Source organism: Vollenhovia emeryi, unplaced genomic scaffold (assembly GCF_000949405.1).
Source record: "Vollenhovia emeryi isolate VEMERY1.0 unplaced genomic scaffold, V.emery_V1.0 DF939157.1, whole genome shotgun sequence".
Lineage (NCBI taxonomy): Eukaryota > Metazoa > Arthropoda > Insecta > Hymenoptera > Formicidae > Vollenhovia > Vollenhovia emeryi.
The window spans coordinates 1,395,461-1,410,607 of NW_011967209.1; the positions used below are offsets into that span (position 1 = coordinate 1,395,461).

The 15,147-nt window shown below is 41.3% G+C and overlaps 1 protein-coding gene and 1 long non-coding RNA gene across 3 annotated transcripts in view; both read right to left on the reverse strand.

Annotated features, from left to right (window-relative positions):
• Positions 1-933: 933 nt before the first annotated feature.
• LOC105564957 lies at positions 934-1,570 on the reverse strand. The gene is made up of 3 exons (XR_001009162.1): positions 1,344-1,570; positions 1,224-1,259; positions 934-1,153 (listed from the first exon to the last, which is right to left on the reverse strand). It is a non-coding gene; the product is annotated as an uncharacterized LOC105564957 (long non-coding RNA).
• Positions 1,571-3,670: 2,100 nt separating this feature from the next.
• Positions 3,671-15,147, reverse strand: part of LOC105564959 — a 128,278-nt gene continuing 116,801 nt past the window's right edge. Inside the window, exons 3-4 of one of the 2 annotated variants that reach the window (XM_012017751.1) lie at positions 6,193-6,300; positions 3,671-6,024 (exon numbers count right to left, since the gene is read on the reverse strand). In XM_012017751.1, the coding sequence (XP_011873141.1) occupies positions 5,989-6,024; positions 6,193-6,300 (144 nt within the window). In that variant the 3' untranslated portion in view covers positions 3,671-5,988. Of the gene's footprint in view, positions 6,301-15,147 lie in introns of both variants that reach the window. The other variant, XM_012017750.1, reaches the window with a different exon arrangement.

Sequence of the window (15,147 nt, forward strand, 5' to 3'; positions counted from 1 at the left end):
TACCGAACTAGAGATCGACCCCTGGTGCTCGCGGTGGGACGCCATCTTATTTATTGTTTTAATTATATCAGAATATATCGTTAGAACCCGTCACGACGCGCCACGCAGCCGAACACGCGAGATTTATGCGATCGAAACGACTCCATCGCCCCCGCCGGTCCACCACTACCGCTATATTTCTCTCGTGTGTGTGTGCATCGTGCTCTCCACCGAGACGTCTCTCACCAGGAGGAGGCCCGCCATCCCGCCGAAGCATCCAAATGCGTGTGTTGACACGCATAATTTGTTGTGCGCGACCAAAGTAAATGAATTACACGTTCACAATCGTGCGGACCCGTTTCGTGAGTCCCGGCTAGGTGTTATCGGTCTAGAAGCAGATCGTTTCGATGAAAAGGAGCGAAAAAGAAAGGATTAAATCTTTTCATTAAAAAACGAGGCAGATGATGCTAAAAACGCTGAAATATCAATTCGTTGCGAAAGTCAGCGGAAATAGACATTTAGCGTAGTAGTTTTTGTTCAATTCTTTACGAACTGTCGGGAGAGTTTAACGTTTTATCTAACCAGATTTATTACTTTTATTTTTAGATTTTATTTCATTATTAAATCCATCAATAAATTAAGTTTATCTGACTTAATTATTATCATTGTTTATCATATTTTTTATTGAGCTTAAACTATTACAATAAATTTATATCGGCAGAATTTTTATCCTTATTTTTCAAAGTCCTAGGATTAACTATTATTATAAATAAAATTAAAATAATGTGTTTTTGAACCGTTGACGATAAATATTATAAATTACAAGCATAATCGATTTTTAAAATTTAACTTAATAATTTACTTGATAAGTACAAATTTAATATATACATTCTAAGTATAAAACGATAAACTGGAATAAGAATAAAATGTAACTTCTAAATGAAACACAATACGAATGATGCAATCCTATTATTTATTTTTTCTCCATAATTTTGAAACAAGCAAGTACAATAGAGTCATATAAATATAATTTATACTTTCGCTTAAAATGATATATATATGATATTTATAATATATATCCCTTGTAATTCGTCATTTCTATCATAATCTTTCTTCAGGTTTAACAGCTGTTCACTTGTATTTTATTTCACGAAAGATGCAGCTACTTCTTTCCCTGAAACATAAAACGTGTTTATTAATATTAATATATCGATGAAAAGTCTCATTTATGTTAGTATACTTACCAAAGCATCCTTTACTTTTCCTGCTAGGGTTTTAATCTGAAAAAGATGTTATCTGATTATATATTAAAAAATATCTTACTGCAGAATAAACTTGAATAAAGTGGAACGATTAATGCTTACCAAACCAGCAATATCGAAGGCTTCGGCATTTGCATCACTCACTGGCAAAGCGTCGGCTAATGGTTCTGCTGTTGCTTCTGTTCCGGTATACATGATCGCCATAACAAAGATCATGGCAAAAGTTAATGTTATATGTGAGAAACGCATTTTGTAATATTCTTCAACACTCAATCTATGTTAATTTGTAAGTTTGTGATTTGTCAGCGACGTAGAGCGCTTATATAGCCCTAAGATGCAATATAATTTTCAAAGTTTTCCTATGAGATACTTAAATTCTTTATTGTATTTCATGTATTCGTATATAAAAAGTTATCAAAGTTCTTATCTAATGTAAAAAATGTGCAATGTTAAAGAACTAATAAGATAAAGATTATATATGTACACGAAGCTATTGATACGTAGAATATGACTTAGATATATTATATTACACACAATTATCTTTAAAACTAACATAAACTCTCTCTATCTTTGCAGCCATAAAAAAACGTTTTCGAAAAATAAATTTATGTCAATAAAGTTATAAACATTAAAAGTTAGAATGTTCTTCCAGATTAGATGAAAGGTTGCTTTTGATAGTGTTTTAGTACGCACATTCCTACAACATCATAACATTTCGTCGTACATGGCTTTAACGTTCAAAAAAATATAAAATGTGTAATGATAAGTCCAATTTTATGATTAATATCATCTAGTAAGAATTCTAACAATTGGTTTTTTACGCGGAATCGATTGCGAAACCTATAACGTATGCAAGTTATAACCTAAGAAGAATATCGATCATACCTTTATGAAGGCGAAACTAATTCAAATCAATTCAGAAATTTAAAAGTTTTTAACTTGTACGTTTGTGATTTGTTAGCCACGCACAGCGCTTATACTATAGCTCAAATGATAATATTCGTAATTCGTACTTCATAGAATCACAAAAAATCCCACTGAATATTTAGCGCGCGCATACAAAAAGAGTGGATGGAAATACGTGCTTTGCACGGGTTTATAAAGAACGCTCGTGCGGGATGCTTAAAGATTTGCCTACCAAATTGCTACTTATTACCAGTGGGTTGTTACATTGTCCTTTATGCCAGACTCACCCTAGTGAACCAGTCGCAGCGCATTACCAAACCGCTCGATGAACTCTGAGGTACCAGCGCGCGATCTACCGATTTATTTAACGCTACTGCGCGTACGAAATGTTCAGCTGAATATGCTGTAATATTATAAACGAATGTAACCATCGTCGCTCGCCGATTGTGACGCGTTGCCAGAATTGACTCCTAAAGCTATCGCGTTCGCATAACTGCGTTCACAGACAGTACACCGAAGAAGAAAAGCAAAGCGTATATGTCGATCTCGTTCGTACGTCCGCGGGTAGACGGACTTGCTTTGTGCAGCACGAAAGGGCCGAAATGCGCACCATCCCCGATTCGTTCATTGAGTTCCAACTCTTTGAACGGACGATCCTTTATTTCCCCTCGTCTCCCATTACTTCTCTCTACGAGAAGCAGGCGGCCGGGCGCGCGCCCGCTGGTATGTCTGGCATTTTCGGCTGGCGCGTCGCCTCTGGCAAAACAGTTGTCCATACCGGTCCCGGGTTCCGCGACGAAGCGCGCGCGCGGCTTCTCGATCGCAAATACGAATTTACCTAAGTCGCGTCGGCCGATAATTTTCCTCGTCGAACACCAGAATAACGCAGAATCGATCTTCTCGGCATGAGAGATTGCCTCGATCGTGCGATCGGCAATAGCCAGGACCTAAGAGAACGGACAATATTTTGCCGATTCCGTACACGCGACCGTGGAGATTCCTATCTACGGTTGATAAATTACTGTCCCTACTCGATCCTCAGCTCCCTTCCCACCTACCTTCGATCGAGACAGGTCCCCTCTCGCGTCCAGGACTACGCTAGGGTCTTTCCTCAGCCCCGATGCAGCCCTCCGGTATCCAGGCTCACCTTAATATTAATTTGCCTCACCATTGTCCACTTTTATTACTCACATATCTTACCGATTTTTACTTTTATTGTTCCCCTGTACATCGGACCTGTCGCCTTTCGTGAGTCCTCCGCCTCGGCTTATGTCCGATATTTTCAGGACTATCGCCACGAATGCGCATGTAAGAAGGGCCACTAATATGCTCGTGGCTCGTGTATTTTAAAATATTTATGTACATACAACTTAATTATATAAATTCCCACGTGCTCAAAAAGATCCTCATCTTACTCCAATACGATGCTTTTACCGCCTATTATATAAGATGATATGAAGTCAATTTCTGTTCGACAATTTTAAAAGGAGGAAACGAAAAATATAATACATCATGCGATTATGTAAATATATTTGCCACATATTTATTAATAACAATTTATGCGTTCACATCAATAATGCCATATCTGTTTAAAAAAGTATACACGTTTTCTTACACCATAATATCAGTTGACAATACAATTTTATTTTATTGCTTCATTACAAAGAAGCATTTTCGACAAAGGCAAATCTGATGTTCAACAATTGAATACATTTAAGGTTCAAGATGAGAATTAAAGATATTTGAAAGTTTAGATGAAAGATTTAAAGAATCGCGATCGAGTTGTTCGAATAATTCAAAGCAGAAATATTTGAGCTTCATCAAGTTCGGACAGTTTAAATGAATCTAATTGTCGATCTTCTTTCGATCGATTCAATTGAATTAAACGAAGGCTCGAGCAAAAATCCACTTTGCAAATAGAAAATAAAACTTTATTTGTTCCATTTTAAACTTCGAACCAGATTTAATAGATTCAAGCATTCGAATTCAAACGCATCTTGGAACTTGAAGAATGAAGCATAATTTAAGATTTGATGTTGAAATTCGTATGAAACTTTCGTATATCTATTTAAATTACTATGGTTCATCTATTCTATTAGGTCATCCAACAATGCATGTAAAAGGAAACGCGATTAATTTGTATTTATTTTTTATATTATTAACTCAAAACCGAAACTCTAATAAATTCTAATAAATATCTCAAAAAACCCGCATTATGGAATGACCCAATATTAACTTAATTTTACTTGAACGGAAGAAATTTGTCTCCAGAGATAAATGTAGATGTAATGTGAAAACGTCGCGATAATATCAGTACATGATTAGCAATATAAACCTAACAGTTGATAGATTTCACAATTTTTCAATTTTCTACCAACTTCTGGAGTAAAAATTCTTCAGCTTCTACCAAAGCTCGACAATCTCGCACGTTCGCATAATAATTTACTCCGTGGTCGCAAATCCCCCCTCAGTTGCTATTCTAACACTATCTGTCGCGATGCGCGGAGAAAAGTAGGTGTAAAAGAAGAAAATTTGCATCCCCCGGTGGATTCATAAATCATCTAGGATAGCGCGCGGCGTCGATGCTCCGCAACCTGTTGCGGGATTCTGCGCCGAACGGGGTGCACCTCTATGCATTCTTTATCGCGGTAGAGACCGAACGGTAGCCATACTGTCAGCGAAGGTTGACAAAAATCGGTCCATCGCTCGTTGGACGCTACGGGAGACAGGATGCACTATACCGCCGCTAAAACATATTCAACAATGAACTCCCATAGCGTCTAACAATCGTCGCAATTTGTAGTAATTCTCCGTGGAATCGATTCACAAAAATAAACGGAACGATTTGTCGTCCTTTTCCGGCCTCTTGCGAGACCGAACGGCCTTTAACACATAAAACTACGTTTTGACGCTGGTCCATGAAATTCGAGTCACGAGGGATCGCATGCTTGGTTCACATGTTTACGATCTCCCATAGGATCCAGATTGAAATCATTGGATTGTATACAACGCCGACCCTACGACAAATCAATTTTCATCCTTGTCATCGTAGTTTCGCATATACTGCTGCAGTTTCCGTTTCATGCCTGTCGTTCAAATTCTCTGCGGATCGCACGACGCATTACTCCAATATAAACACAAATATTATCTCACATATGTATTATCTAAACAGTATAAAGATCGAACATTAAGACTATGGGTCTATTTTCTTTTTAGCTAAACTTCTTACACGATTCATCTTTTCTATTTTTCTTTCCATATTAGGAAGGAAAAGTGATAAGATACCCTAGTAGCACAGTGCATGACCAAACATTGGTTAAACATTGGTTCAATATTTGATTGTGTTGGACCAATGTTTAACCAATGCACTGTGCTACTAGGATAAGCCAGAGGGTTTAGCTAAAAAGAATAGGCCATGGATACAAAACAAATAATGCATGCGTGAGATAGATATAATAATTTGGCGACGATAACTTATCACTAGATCTCGCAATTATTTCCTTAAAAAGCACATAATGCTAATTTAAAGTTATTTTGATATATGTGATTCATATAATTAATAAGTCGCGTTCGCGCATCTAATCGTAGGTGGGGCTACGTCAGCTAAGCAAGATCTTTATCAAATTTTATCAAGATTCGAAATATGCGTGTGCGTACGTTTGCACTTCTTAGTTTGACTCACAATTCGTCATCTTTCTTTATATCGCACAGCGAAACCATATAATAATTAATTAAAACGTTCGCGAAATGTTGTGAGACTCGACGCGAGAACGACGTCCCTGGCGGGCCTTTTAAAACAGATCGCTTTGAGATCATGGATGACGAAGCTAATGCGCCGTTATTAGGCGCTGCGTGGCCTCGTAGTTGATTTTGCACCCTGCGAAGTCGAGAATGAGAAAGAGAGAAGGTTACGCAAACAGGCGAAGGGCGAGTCGGTGTCTCGTGATGTGTGGCGATGGTGTGTCGCCGAAGGGTTTTCAGCACGGTGGCCCCCCGAAGCAGCACCACGCCTTGACAAGTATATCGTGGAATTTAATATACCCACCTTCTGCACAGGGGCTTCTTCGGCCAACGGTATGCGAGAAAAGGCGCGCGGGTGATTCAAAAGCCAGGAACGAAATTCTTCGAGTACCAGGAGCTTCGAGAGTGGCATCTGTAAAAGAAGATTGTGGTCCACTATTTGAAAACTCCAAACACTATGTGTAAATGACCGAGCTTTACGTTAAAAAATGACTGCGGAGAAACAAAAATATATTTATAACAATTTAGAAATAATAATCAAAATTGTGTGAGCTTTAAAACGTCTGATTTGAATTTCAGAGTATTCTTCAATAACAACGGAACGTCGATTATTCAACGTTCGGTCGTGATATTGACAGCCTGAAATCTCGTTAGATGAGAAAATCATTCAGCTCGTCCCGGGCTTCGCAATAAGTAATCCGGTACAAAGGAGAGGGCACAATGCGGAGCACGTGCGACGAAGTACGTTGGAGAGACCAAAACAGTCGTTGAGATTCGCTCTCTCGTTGAGGTGCGAGAAATCGTTTTCGACTCGAGAGAAAAGGAGACCGGGCGTTCCCCTCCCGACTAAAGTCGCCTCTCGACCCCATTTCGCGACGTTTAGGGACTTCCTTCGGCGCGCACGCGATTGTTCCAGCGTGGAACAAACGCGGGCACCTGCGCCCGGCATCGAGTTACCCCCTCAGCGATGTCGCGGTGCCCTAAAGTCGAATTCAGAACACCTGATGAGAGCGACGGGCAGTTCGCTGGGGGGCGCCCCGCTTCCGGCCCGCCTTTCCGCACGGCCGCGCGTCCCGCGGCCGTCGTCGTCTTCGGCGCATTGTATGACCTCGTATGAGAACGGAAGTGCAAATTACAGGCCACGGCGGAGATCTTTCTCACGATGTAAGTGCGCGCCGCGGGGCCCGATCCGTTGCCGAGCGAGAGAATAGAAGAGCCAAGTAGGTCCGTTGCGGGACGCGCGTATGTTCGAGGAGGTGCACGCGTCAGTAGTAGATTCTGTATTCGGTTTTTCTTTATTCGAGAAACAAAAAGGTCGGAGCCCATTTCCTCGGGGGGAAACGCCTGAAAACGGTCTTCTGGAATCACCAAGTACTCGCTCCGGATAGATCAAACGGATAAGTATTTTTAAACGGAGCCCCCTTACTGAATCGAGAAATGATAAACGTGTAAATCGAGATAAGCGAGCCTGGAACGGATAATGACCGAGTCGGAATGAGACCAGCGATAATTTAGAACCGCGTGGCCTCTTGGAAACTAATCAACAGACGCGCTCCGCTGACATTAAAATTAAAACTAAATTACCGCGATAGAGACATTAAACAAATTAAAATCGTATTTTCTCTACTGCAGTGTTGCCTGTGCCAGTGTAATCTTTCGCAATATTTCTTACAATAAGATAAACAAATTACAGTCGAGAGGACGTCAAATATATCAAGTGAATTATAAAACTTTCATCGGGGTTTAGCGAACTAAGTCCAAAGAGACAACCGCGAAAAAGGTGGACGTGATTGCATGAATTTCGGAGTTTATGTGATCACGTCGGGAACGTTATTTTTAACTTGTAATAATGGCTATTTAATTTTCAGGTTGCCGTGCAGCCTTAATTAAAAACGTGATATGCGGTGGAAACTCGTACCCGTATAATCCGTATAATCAAGGATAATTTGGTTAATGAGTCGAGTATTTAAATTGTAGTGCGATAAGTCGATAATTGAACATCGTCATTTCTTTTTAATGTCGCTTTTATTGCATCGGTATTATTACTCGCGTATCTCGGACCGGATGAAGAGAATGGTTCGAGCTGCATTTTTAAATGTGAAAACCACTCGGGAGGAGAACACATTTTTCTGTAATCGGAAACCGCTCGGTTCCGTCCGTTTGTTTCATAACGCAGATGGTCCGAGACAGAGCCGCGAAGCGAAGAGTCACCCGAAATCACGAGACATGAGAACGAGGATGACGATTCGATCGGTTCGCGTCTCAGAACCTGGGGAATAATCAATGAGGCCGGACAATAATGTCCGGCCGGCTAAGATGGCGTTGAGACAAGAAAACTACTCGGTGTAACGACCGATAAAGAGTAAAAAAAAGGAGCCAGCCGGGAACGGCATGCGCTTCCGATTGGCCGAGGCGCCGCTGGGCGGGAACTCGACAATCGACTTTTACAGTCTCCGGCTCCTTCACCCGTACGCCGAGTATCGTCGAGGATGAAGAAACTAACGACGCCGTCCCCGGGAGGTTACCCGCGGGTCGCGATCTCTCGTTTTCGCATTCTCATTTGTACCGTTCAGCTCCTTTGTCAAGTAAAATTACGTCAGCGCATACCATTATACATTGTTGCTGTAAGAAATAGTTAATCCGTGGAGTAAACCGACTATAAGTGCGTTGAAAAAAAAAAGAGACATCTTTCTTCGTAAACAGTGATTGCCTGTCTTCTTAAACTACCTTTCCATACCCAATACTTCGGCTTATTCTTATCTTCGATCTATCGGAGAATATAAATGGATATTAGGAAAGACAAATATGAATTGTGTGTTTAACGTAAAGCGCACGTTGATTCTCTCAACCGTCTCTCTCGTGAGTTAATACAACAGTCCCGAGTCGAGTACAAACGTGTGAAAGAAGATAACTAGATTTTCTTCTAAAAAAGATTCATTATTATATCCGCTGTATTGCTATTATATCCATTGTATTTGAAAAATATATCGTTTTCAGGAACGACAAGTAACATGTAAGAAATGTGTCGAAATAACTTAAAGGGACATCGCGATCTTCATCAGATTGAGACGTAAATCGAAAATGTACGTACAAAAAGAGTGCGGAAGATCGCGGGCGTCGTCTCCCATGTCAGCTTGTCGATATCGTCGTCGAGAATAGGCGAGTAAATCGATCGATTTCTTCAAAGTGAACCGCGCCGATCGAATGTCCTCCCGTTCCCGGCAATTATTTCGATTTCGTGAAATACGATTTCGACAGGAAGTCACGCTTGGCGCGTCCCGGCGCGTGATGATTCGATCATCGCGTCGCCGTCACGGACGGAATCGCGGCGGCGGTACACTTTCGAGGCCTTTGATATATCCCGCCCGGTGGGTTCATCAAAAAGGATCGATTCGGTGAGGATCGCCGATCCCCCGTCCGTTCGCGTAGGTACGCGTTGATCATTGCGTGATTGCGGGTACTGACAATGACAACAAGCGCCACAGGAGGCGTGACTTGGCACCGAGGGAACGTACGGAGGACCCGGACCTTTTAACACGGACTCGCGCCGACAGTCGCTCGAAGAAGCGGAGTGAGACACGGCGCTCTTTCGGTAGGCGACAAAATCACCACGTGACAAAAAATTGCGGTCGCCAGGTAATAGACGGGGTTCTGAATTACGCAAGCCACCCATGGACTGTTCCAACGAATTTACCTGCATCAAGGACACAAAGCTTCAAATCGGCCTTTCCCGCCTAGAGAGACAGATAACGCTTTACAAGAATGTTGACAATTTAACGTTCTCCACTGCATTTTTATTTAATTTCAGAGAGACGTTAATGGAGAAAGAACTGTTGAATGTTAGACAAGAATTGTTGGCGCGTAATTCAAAAGATAAAATGTATAAAATCTATAAAATTTTTTGGGCGTAAGAGCCCGCCCAATGATCAAAATTGTCAATATTTACTTATGTGTTATACACACATATTGCTATTTGCTTGTTAAAGAACTTGCTCGACGTGAATTTTTAACAAAAGAAGAAGAAATGAGAATGTATGTTTTACATTATCTTTGATAGATGTCTGAAGCTCGTTTAACAATTGAAACGCGAGAGATGAAGGTAATTTACGCATTGCTTTCAAAAAGGACACTTACGTTTTCGATGTTCTCAGCTACGTTTCGTAGCGAAGAACATCGATATAAAGGGGTAATCCATAGAGGAATTTATGGCTCGCTTTATTGCGTCCCAAGTGTGTTGCTTCCACGGTAGAAGATATGTAGCTGCAGGGACCAAGGTGTAACAATAAATTCTTATCTGAACACAGAAGTGTGTTGTCGCTTCTGGGGCAGTAACCAAAGATGTACGGTGCCGTAAATAATAGATTGTCACTTTATTTGCCGCGTACGGGCGATGTTATCATCCATGATGTTATTCCCGACGTATCTCGGCCTTAATGTCCGAAAGGAAAGAAAATAATTTATCACTTCGTAAATTCGTGAAAAATTTATATTATTACATAACTTCCGATCCTTTCCTATTTGAACATTCAACTGTTCACATAGAGAAACGATTAAACCTATCATACGTATAGCATTAAATCAGAAACAGGACTTTTAGTCAACACTTCCTATGTCGTTAATTCAAATGTTTTTTCGTGAAAATGACTAGGAGAATATTGAAAAGATATCTATAAAAAATAAATGAGAGTTCGGCAAGTTAGAATTTTGAAGTATCATTGCATATACTTTTGGATACCAATGTTAGAATTGTTGTCTGTTATTAATTGATATTAATTGATCGTTAATTATTGCGAGTGACAATTGCCGGGCAGCTAATTGATCTGTATATTTCAAGTTGAGAACATCGTTTCTGGTAAATCGGCATTTCGCTTTGTTATCCTCATTAGTACGAGCGCATATCATCGCGCACCGCTCGATTCTCCGCGTGCATTCGGCGCCGGCAAAGAGATGTAGACAAAAAGGAGGAGTTGCTCGGGGAAGAGGTGTATCATTGTATCGCATCATTGTTGCCTGGCGGACGAGCAGATGAGTTTCACTCGAAGACGCTTTATAAGTCATTGTGCCCCGATCGGCTGGACCCACCGCGCTGGAAATGGGCCGACTCGATGAATTCGTACGCACGTTAGATATAGACGCCGTGAGAAATCACCCTCTTCCTTTCTCTTTCTTTGTCTCCCTCAATTCGATCGTCCTCGGATAAATCGATTCGATGGAAAACAATATCGCAACGATTCTCGCTAAAACCGGCCGTATTGTATGAATCAAAGAGTCAATTCTGTATCTTACACCGTAGTGAAAATGTTAAAAGTGAACAGCTTTGTCTCTTCCTAACCGTCCCTTGAAAAAGATACAAAGCCGCTCACTTTTAGCATTTTCACTATATTGTAAGATACAGAATTGACCCCCTAAAGCAAAAACCCGGCACGCTCCAATAATTGACATAAAACTTGGTGGGCTGGATCCGTCGAGTCTCTTAATGATTAATACACACAAAAATACCTTATTATTCACGATTGTTATTAATCTCGGTAATCAATATGCAAAAGAAGTAAAAGTGTAAGAAAAGATAATATAGTTTTATTGAGACGAACTTATAATGAGAACTTGTATCCGCTTATCATTCGGCAGATAATGTGTTTCATTTTATCAAAGCTGATATCAGGATTTATCATGCAAGAAAGCAATCGATTCGCGACTAGAAAGATGAACGATAAGACTAAAAACTAATAGCTTTAACTTCGTCGATGAAAAGGCAGAAATGTAACAAGAACTCCCTATTTACCCTGTTTTGAGGAGGGCGATTGTCGTCGAAACAGCTTTTAGGAAGCGCGAATAAGCGCGTGCTGCACGCACGCGCGAAAGAGTCCCTGAGTACTCGAAAACATCTGGCCTCGTGCCAGAGGCTCAGGGGGTTCGAGTCGAGTACAACTCGAGCGCGGAGTACCACTCGACGGCACCGGTTTTCGGAAATGAAGGTACGTTTCCGCGCTTTTGAGCTTTCGCGTAGCGACAACGAACGTTCGAAAAGTGGACGGACTAAAAGGTGGGACTCTCGCCGCTCGAAGCTGACGAGAGTTCCTCTGGTATATTAATTTCCACGTCGATTGGCAGCCTCAATAGCGGCCATGATAAACGCGCAGAAGCAGAGAGCACTATCTTCCGTTCATTCCTCTCGTCTACCTTCCTTCTGTTATCACTTTATATCGTTTGTATAGCATCTAAACATATGCGCTTGTTAAGGATAATTAAAACATATCACAAAAACGTTCCAGTTAATATTTCATTTCATTAGTTCGTACGTGTACCACTCAGTTTGCTAAATCTTCAAGAGCCATACAATTTTTTAATAGTCATTTGGTAACATTTACCGATATTCAGTGGCCTGGAAACACAAATATCCAATTTACGATCATACTGACAGCCACGTTATCTATAATGCAAAGAAGCCTTACGAGACTTGCACACACCGCTGCGGAATAAATTATTCTAATAGCACAGATGACGTTAATATTGAGGCGATCCGCCATTTTCTCCACTCGGTGATCCATTGGTACTAACGTATACGGAGTCGGAAGTGGCACGTACGCGTGTGCCCACGTCGAGCGAATATCCAGCAGGACGGATAGGCGGACCCCCCGCGAACGGGTGCTCATTGTCGCGGTTGCTCGCGGGGGTCCTCGTGACCAAACGCGCCACGTTGATCGCGCCGACATTGAGCGCAGCTCTCTGCAATTTTGCTAACGATCCGTAGGAAAGAGTGCACGCCAGTTCGAAACCGTTCGCCGACGAAATTGGTAAAAGCATATTGCTGACGAAGAACGCCTCACAGTCTCGAACTATAAACGACATCTGAATTCTCTTCACGTATAGCTCGCGTATCGATTCGAAGAATTTTATCACAGGGATTCTAGCAAGGGGAAGATATAGGTCCGTAAGCTGGGATTTGGCTCAATTTTAAATATGTTGTTCTACATCCCCCCAATAATAAACGGTGCAGTAACTCTTGCCAATGGGCATTCGTTTAGAAATTAAATTATTTTTAAGTGAGCCACGTGTGTAATCTACCGAATCGATAACACGTTTTTTAATTTAGCCGCGTGGACGGGCCAGCAAGTCGAGCGACTAGAATGCTGGAGGTCTCGAGTTCGAGACCGGCGTTTTTCCATTTATTTTATGGTAATATATTTTTTGTATATATATATATATATTAATGCTATATTAATCCTAAACAAATTTTTATTTCACCAATTTGCATATTACCTGTGGAAAGGGTCATTTTTATTTAATAAAACATAATATAATTCACCAAGAAAAAGTTTTGTTATTATCGAACGCTGAACATCAATGTGAATGTGCCACTTCTCAATTTAGCGTCTTGGCAAATTCCTGTTATTTCTACAACAGCTTTGTCTATAAAAAATATAAAAAAAATTAGTCAAGTTCGGCGACGAATGACATAACCGACTCCGGAACACCCGAAAGGAGATCAACAGGGTTTGCTGCCGCATGATTAGGCACGTACACGCCAGATCGCAATTCGTGCGATCGTATACAAACGTCCGTGTCAACCGAATGACCGGTAGCGTACGAACGGGACCCCCCGTGACTGGGGTTAAGGTAGGGGGGCAGGGAACAAACGAGGGAAGAAGGAAGACTCTCTTTCTCTCCTTTCCGCGGTGGGCGCCATTGTCGCGGTTCTTCGCGGGGGTTCCCCGCGACTGAATACCGCGTCGCCCTGGGAGGCATCGCGACGCCCGCTTTCACTCTATAATTTTAACAGCCGACTCGATGATTTCGTTCGCCTTACTCCCTTTTTTTCCTCCTTTTTCTCGCGTTGCCTTGTCGGGCACGGTTGCGCGCAAACAACTGGTGCGCGGCCACCTGGTTGTTCCGCGCATATCGGAGAGAAAATTTGCCGCCGTTCTTACGTAGGGAGAGTCCACTCAAATCGAATCTGGCTCTCGGATGAATCATTCATATTTCCTGAAATGAAACTCACTAAAATACACATTTATATGGACTACGGATTTTAATACTGGTGTATACTTCAAAGTGACTTGACGATTCGTCATAATATGCCGCGTTTTTCAAATTTACCTTCTCTCTAAAAGTCAATCAACGGATTATCACTGAAAACAGTGAACAATCACTGATTTGCAGTTATAAGTGTACTACTGAAAATTGCAGTGGTACACTGAGAAAAATGTCCAATTAAATATAATCGGATAATCCAATTACATAATAACAAACGGATATATCTGATGAAAGATGTAATGCATAATTTTATCGGAAACAGTAACACTATCGGAAACATTATTTTATTGGTTTATGCGATGAAAATTGTTCTCAGTGTATACTTATAACTGCAAATCAGTGACTATTCACTGCTTTCAGTGAAAATCCACTGATTCACTTCTAGAGAGTTCAGAATAACAAGGGAGTATCGCGATATTATCCCAACGAATGTCGAGAATATCAGAGAACTGAAGGTACATATAGACTTCAGGTCTAAAGAGTCAGGGTGGTTTCATTTAGCGATCATTACACATTGAGCACTTGTGTTTCCGTTCCCGGTGTAGGACGCCTGGCTCTATCCCCAGAGCCGCCGGGGTAAAGTAAAAGGGGTCCGGGGACCCCCCATCTCGCCTTTATCCGTCACCAAAGAAGTAACGGAGGTCGCACCCGACGTCAGGCAATGGGTGACCGGACACACAGAGAGTATGTGGGACATCGTGTTCCCCGTATGTCGTCCAACGTACCCCCCGTGCGCATATTCCCGCGCCCTTTCGCGCCCGCCTTGTGCCTAAAGCGTCTCTGCGAGCCAAACCGACGAGTCCGATGCGGTGTCTCGATGCTCACCATACGATACGTGAATCCCTTCGATCGTTGAAATAGTAAAAAGTAGTAAAAAGACACTAAACTAAAAGAAGATTATTGATCTAACATCTTAATTTAAAAAATCTCCACACCAGAACATTTTTTGTTAAAAGTAATTTAATATTTTTTTAACGACTAATCGAAACAAAAAGATCAGAGTCTTGCATCACGAGAACATTATGGCCTCCTTATACGGTAATTTAATCAAGGATATAGAAACGAGGAATGAATAAGTTTATACGAGAGTTGTGACGCGTAAACATTTTACGTGGCACAAATTCGCTTTGTCCAAGGAGGCCACAAGCGTATACGAATGGACAATACGAATTGAGATATTAAAAAGAAATGGAATACAGAGGGATCATGGTGTTGAAAGATAGTC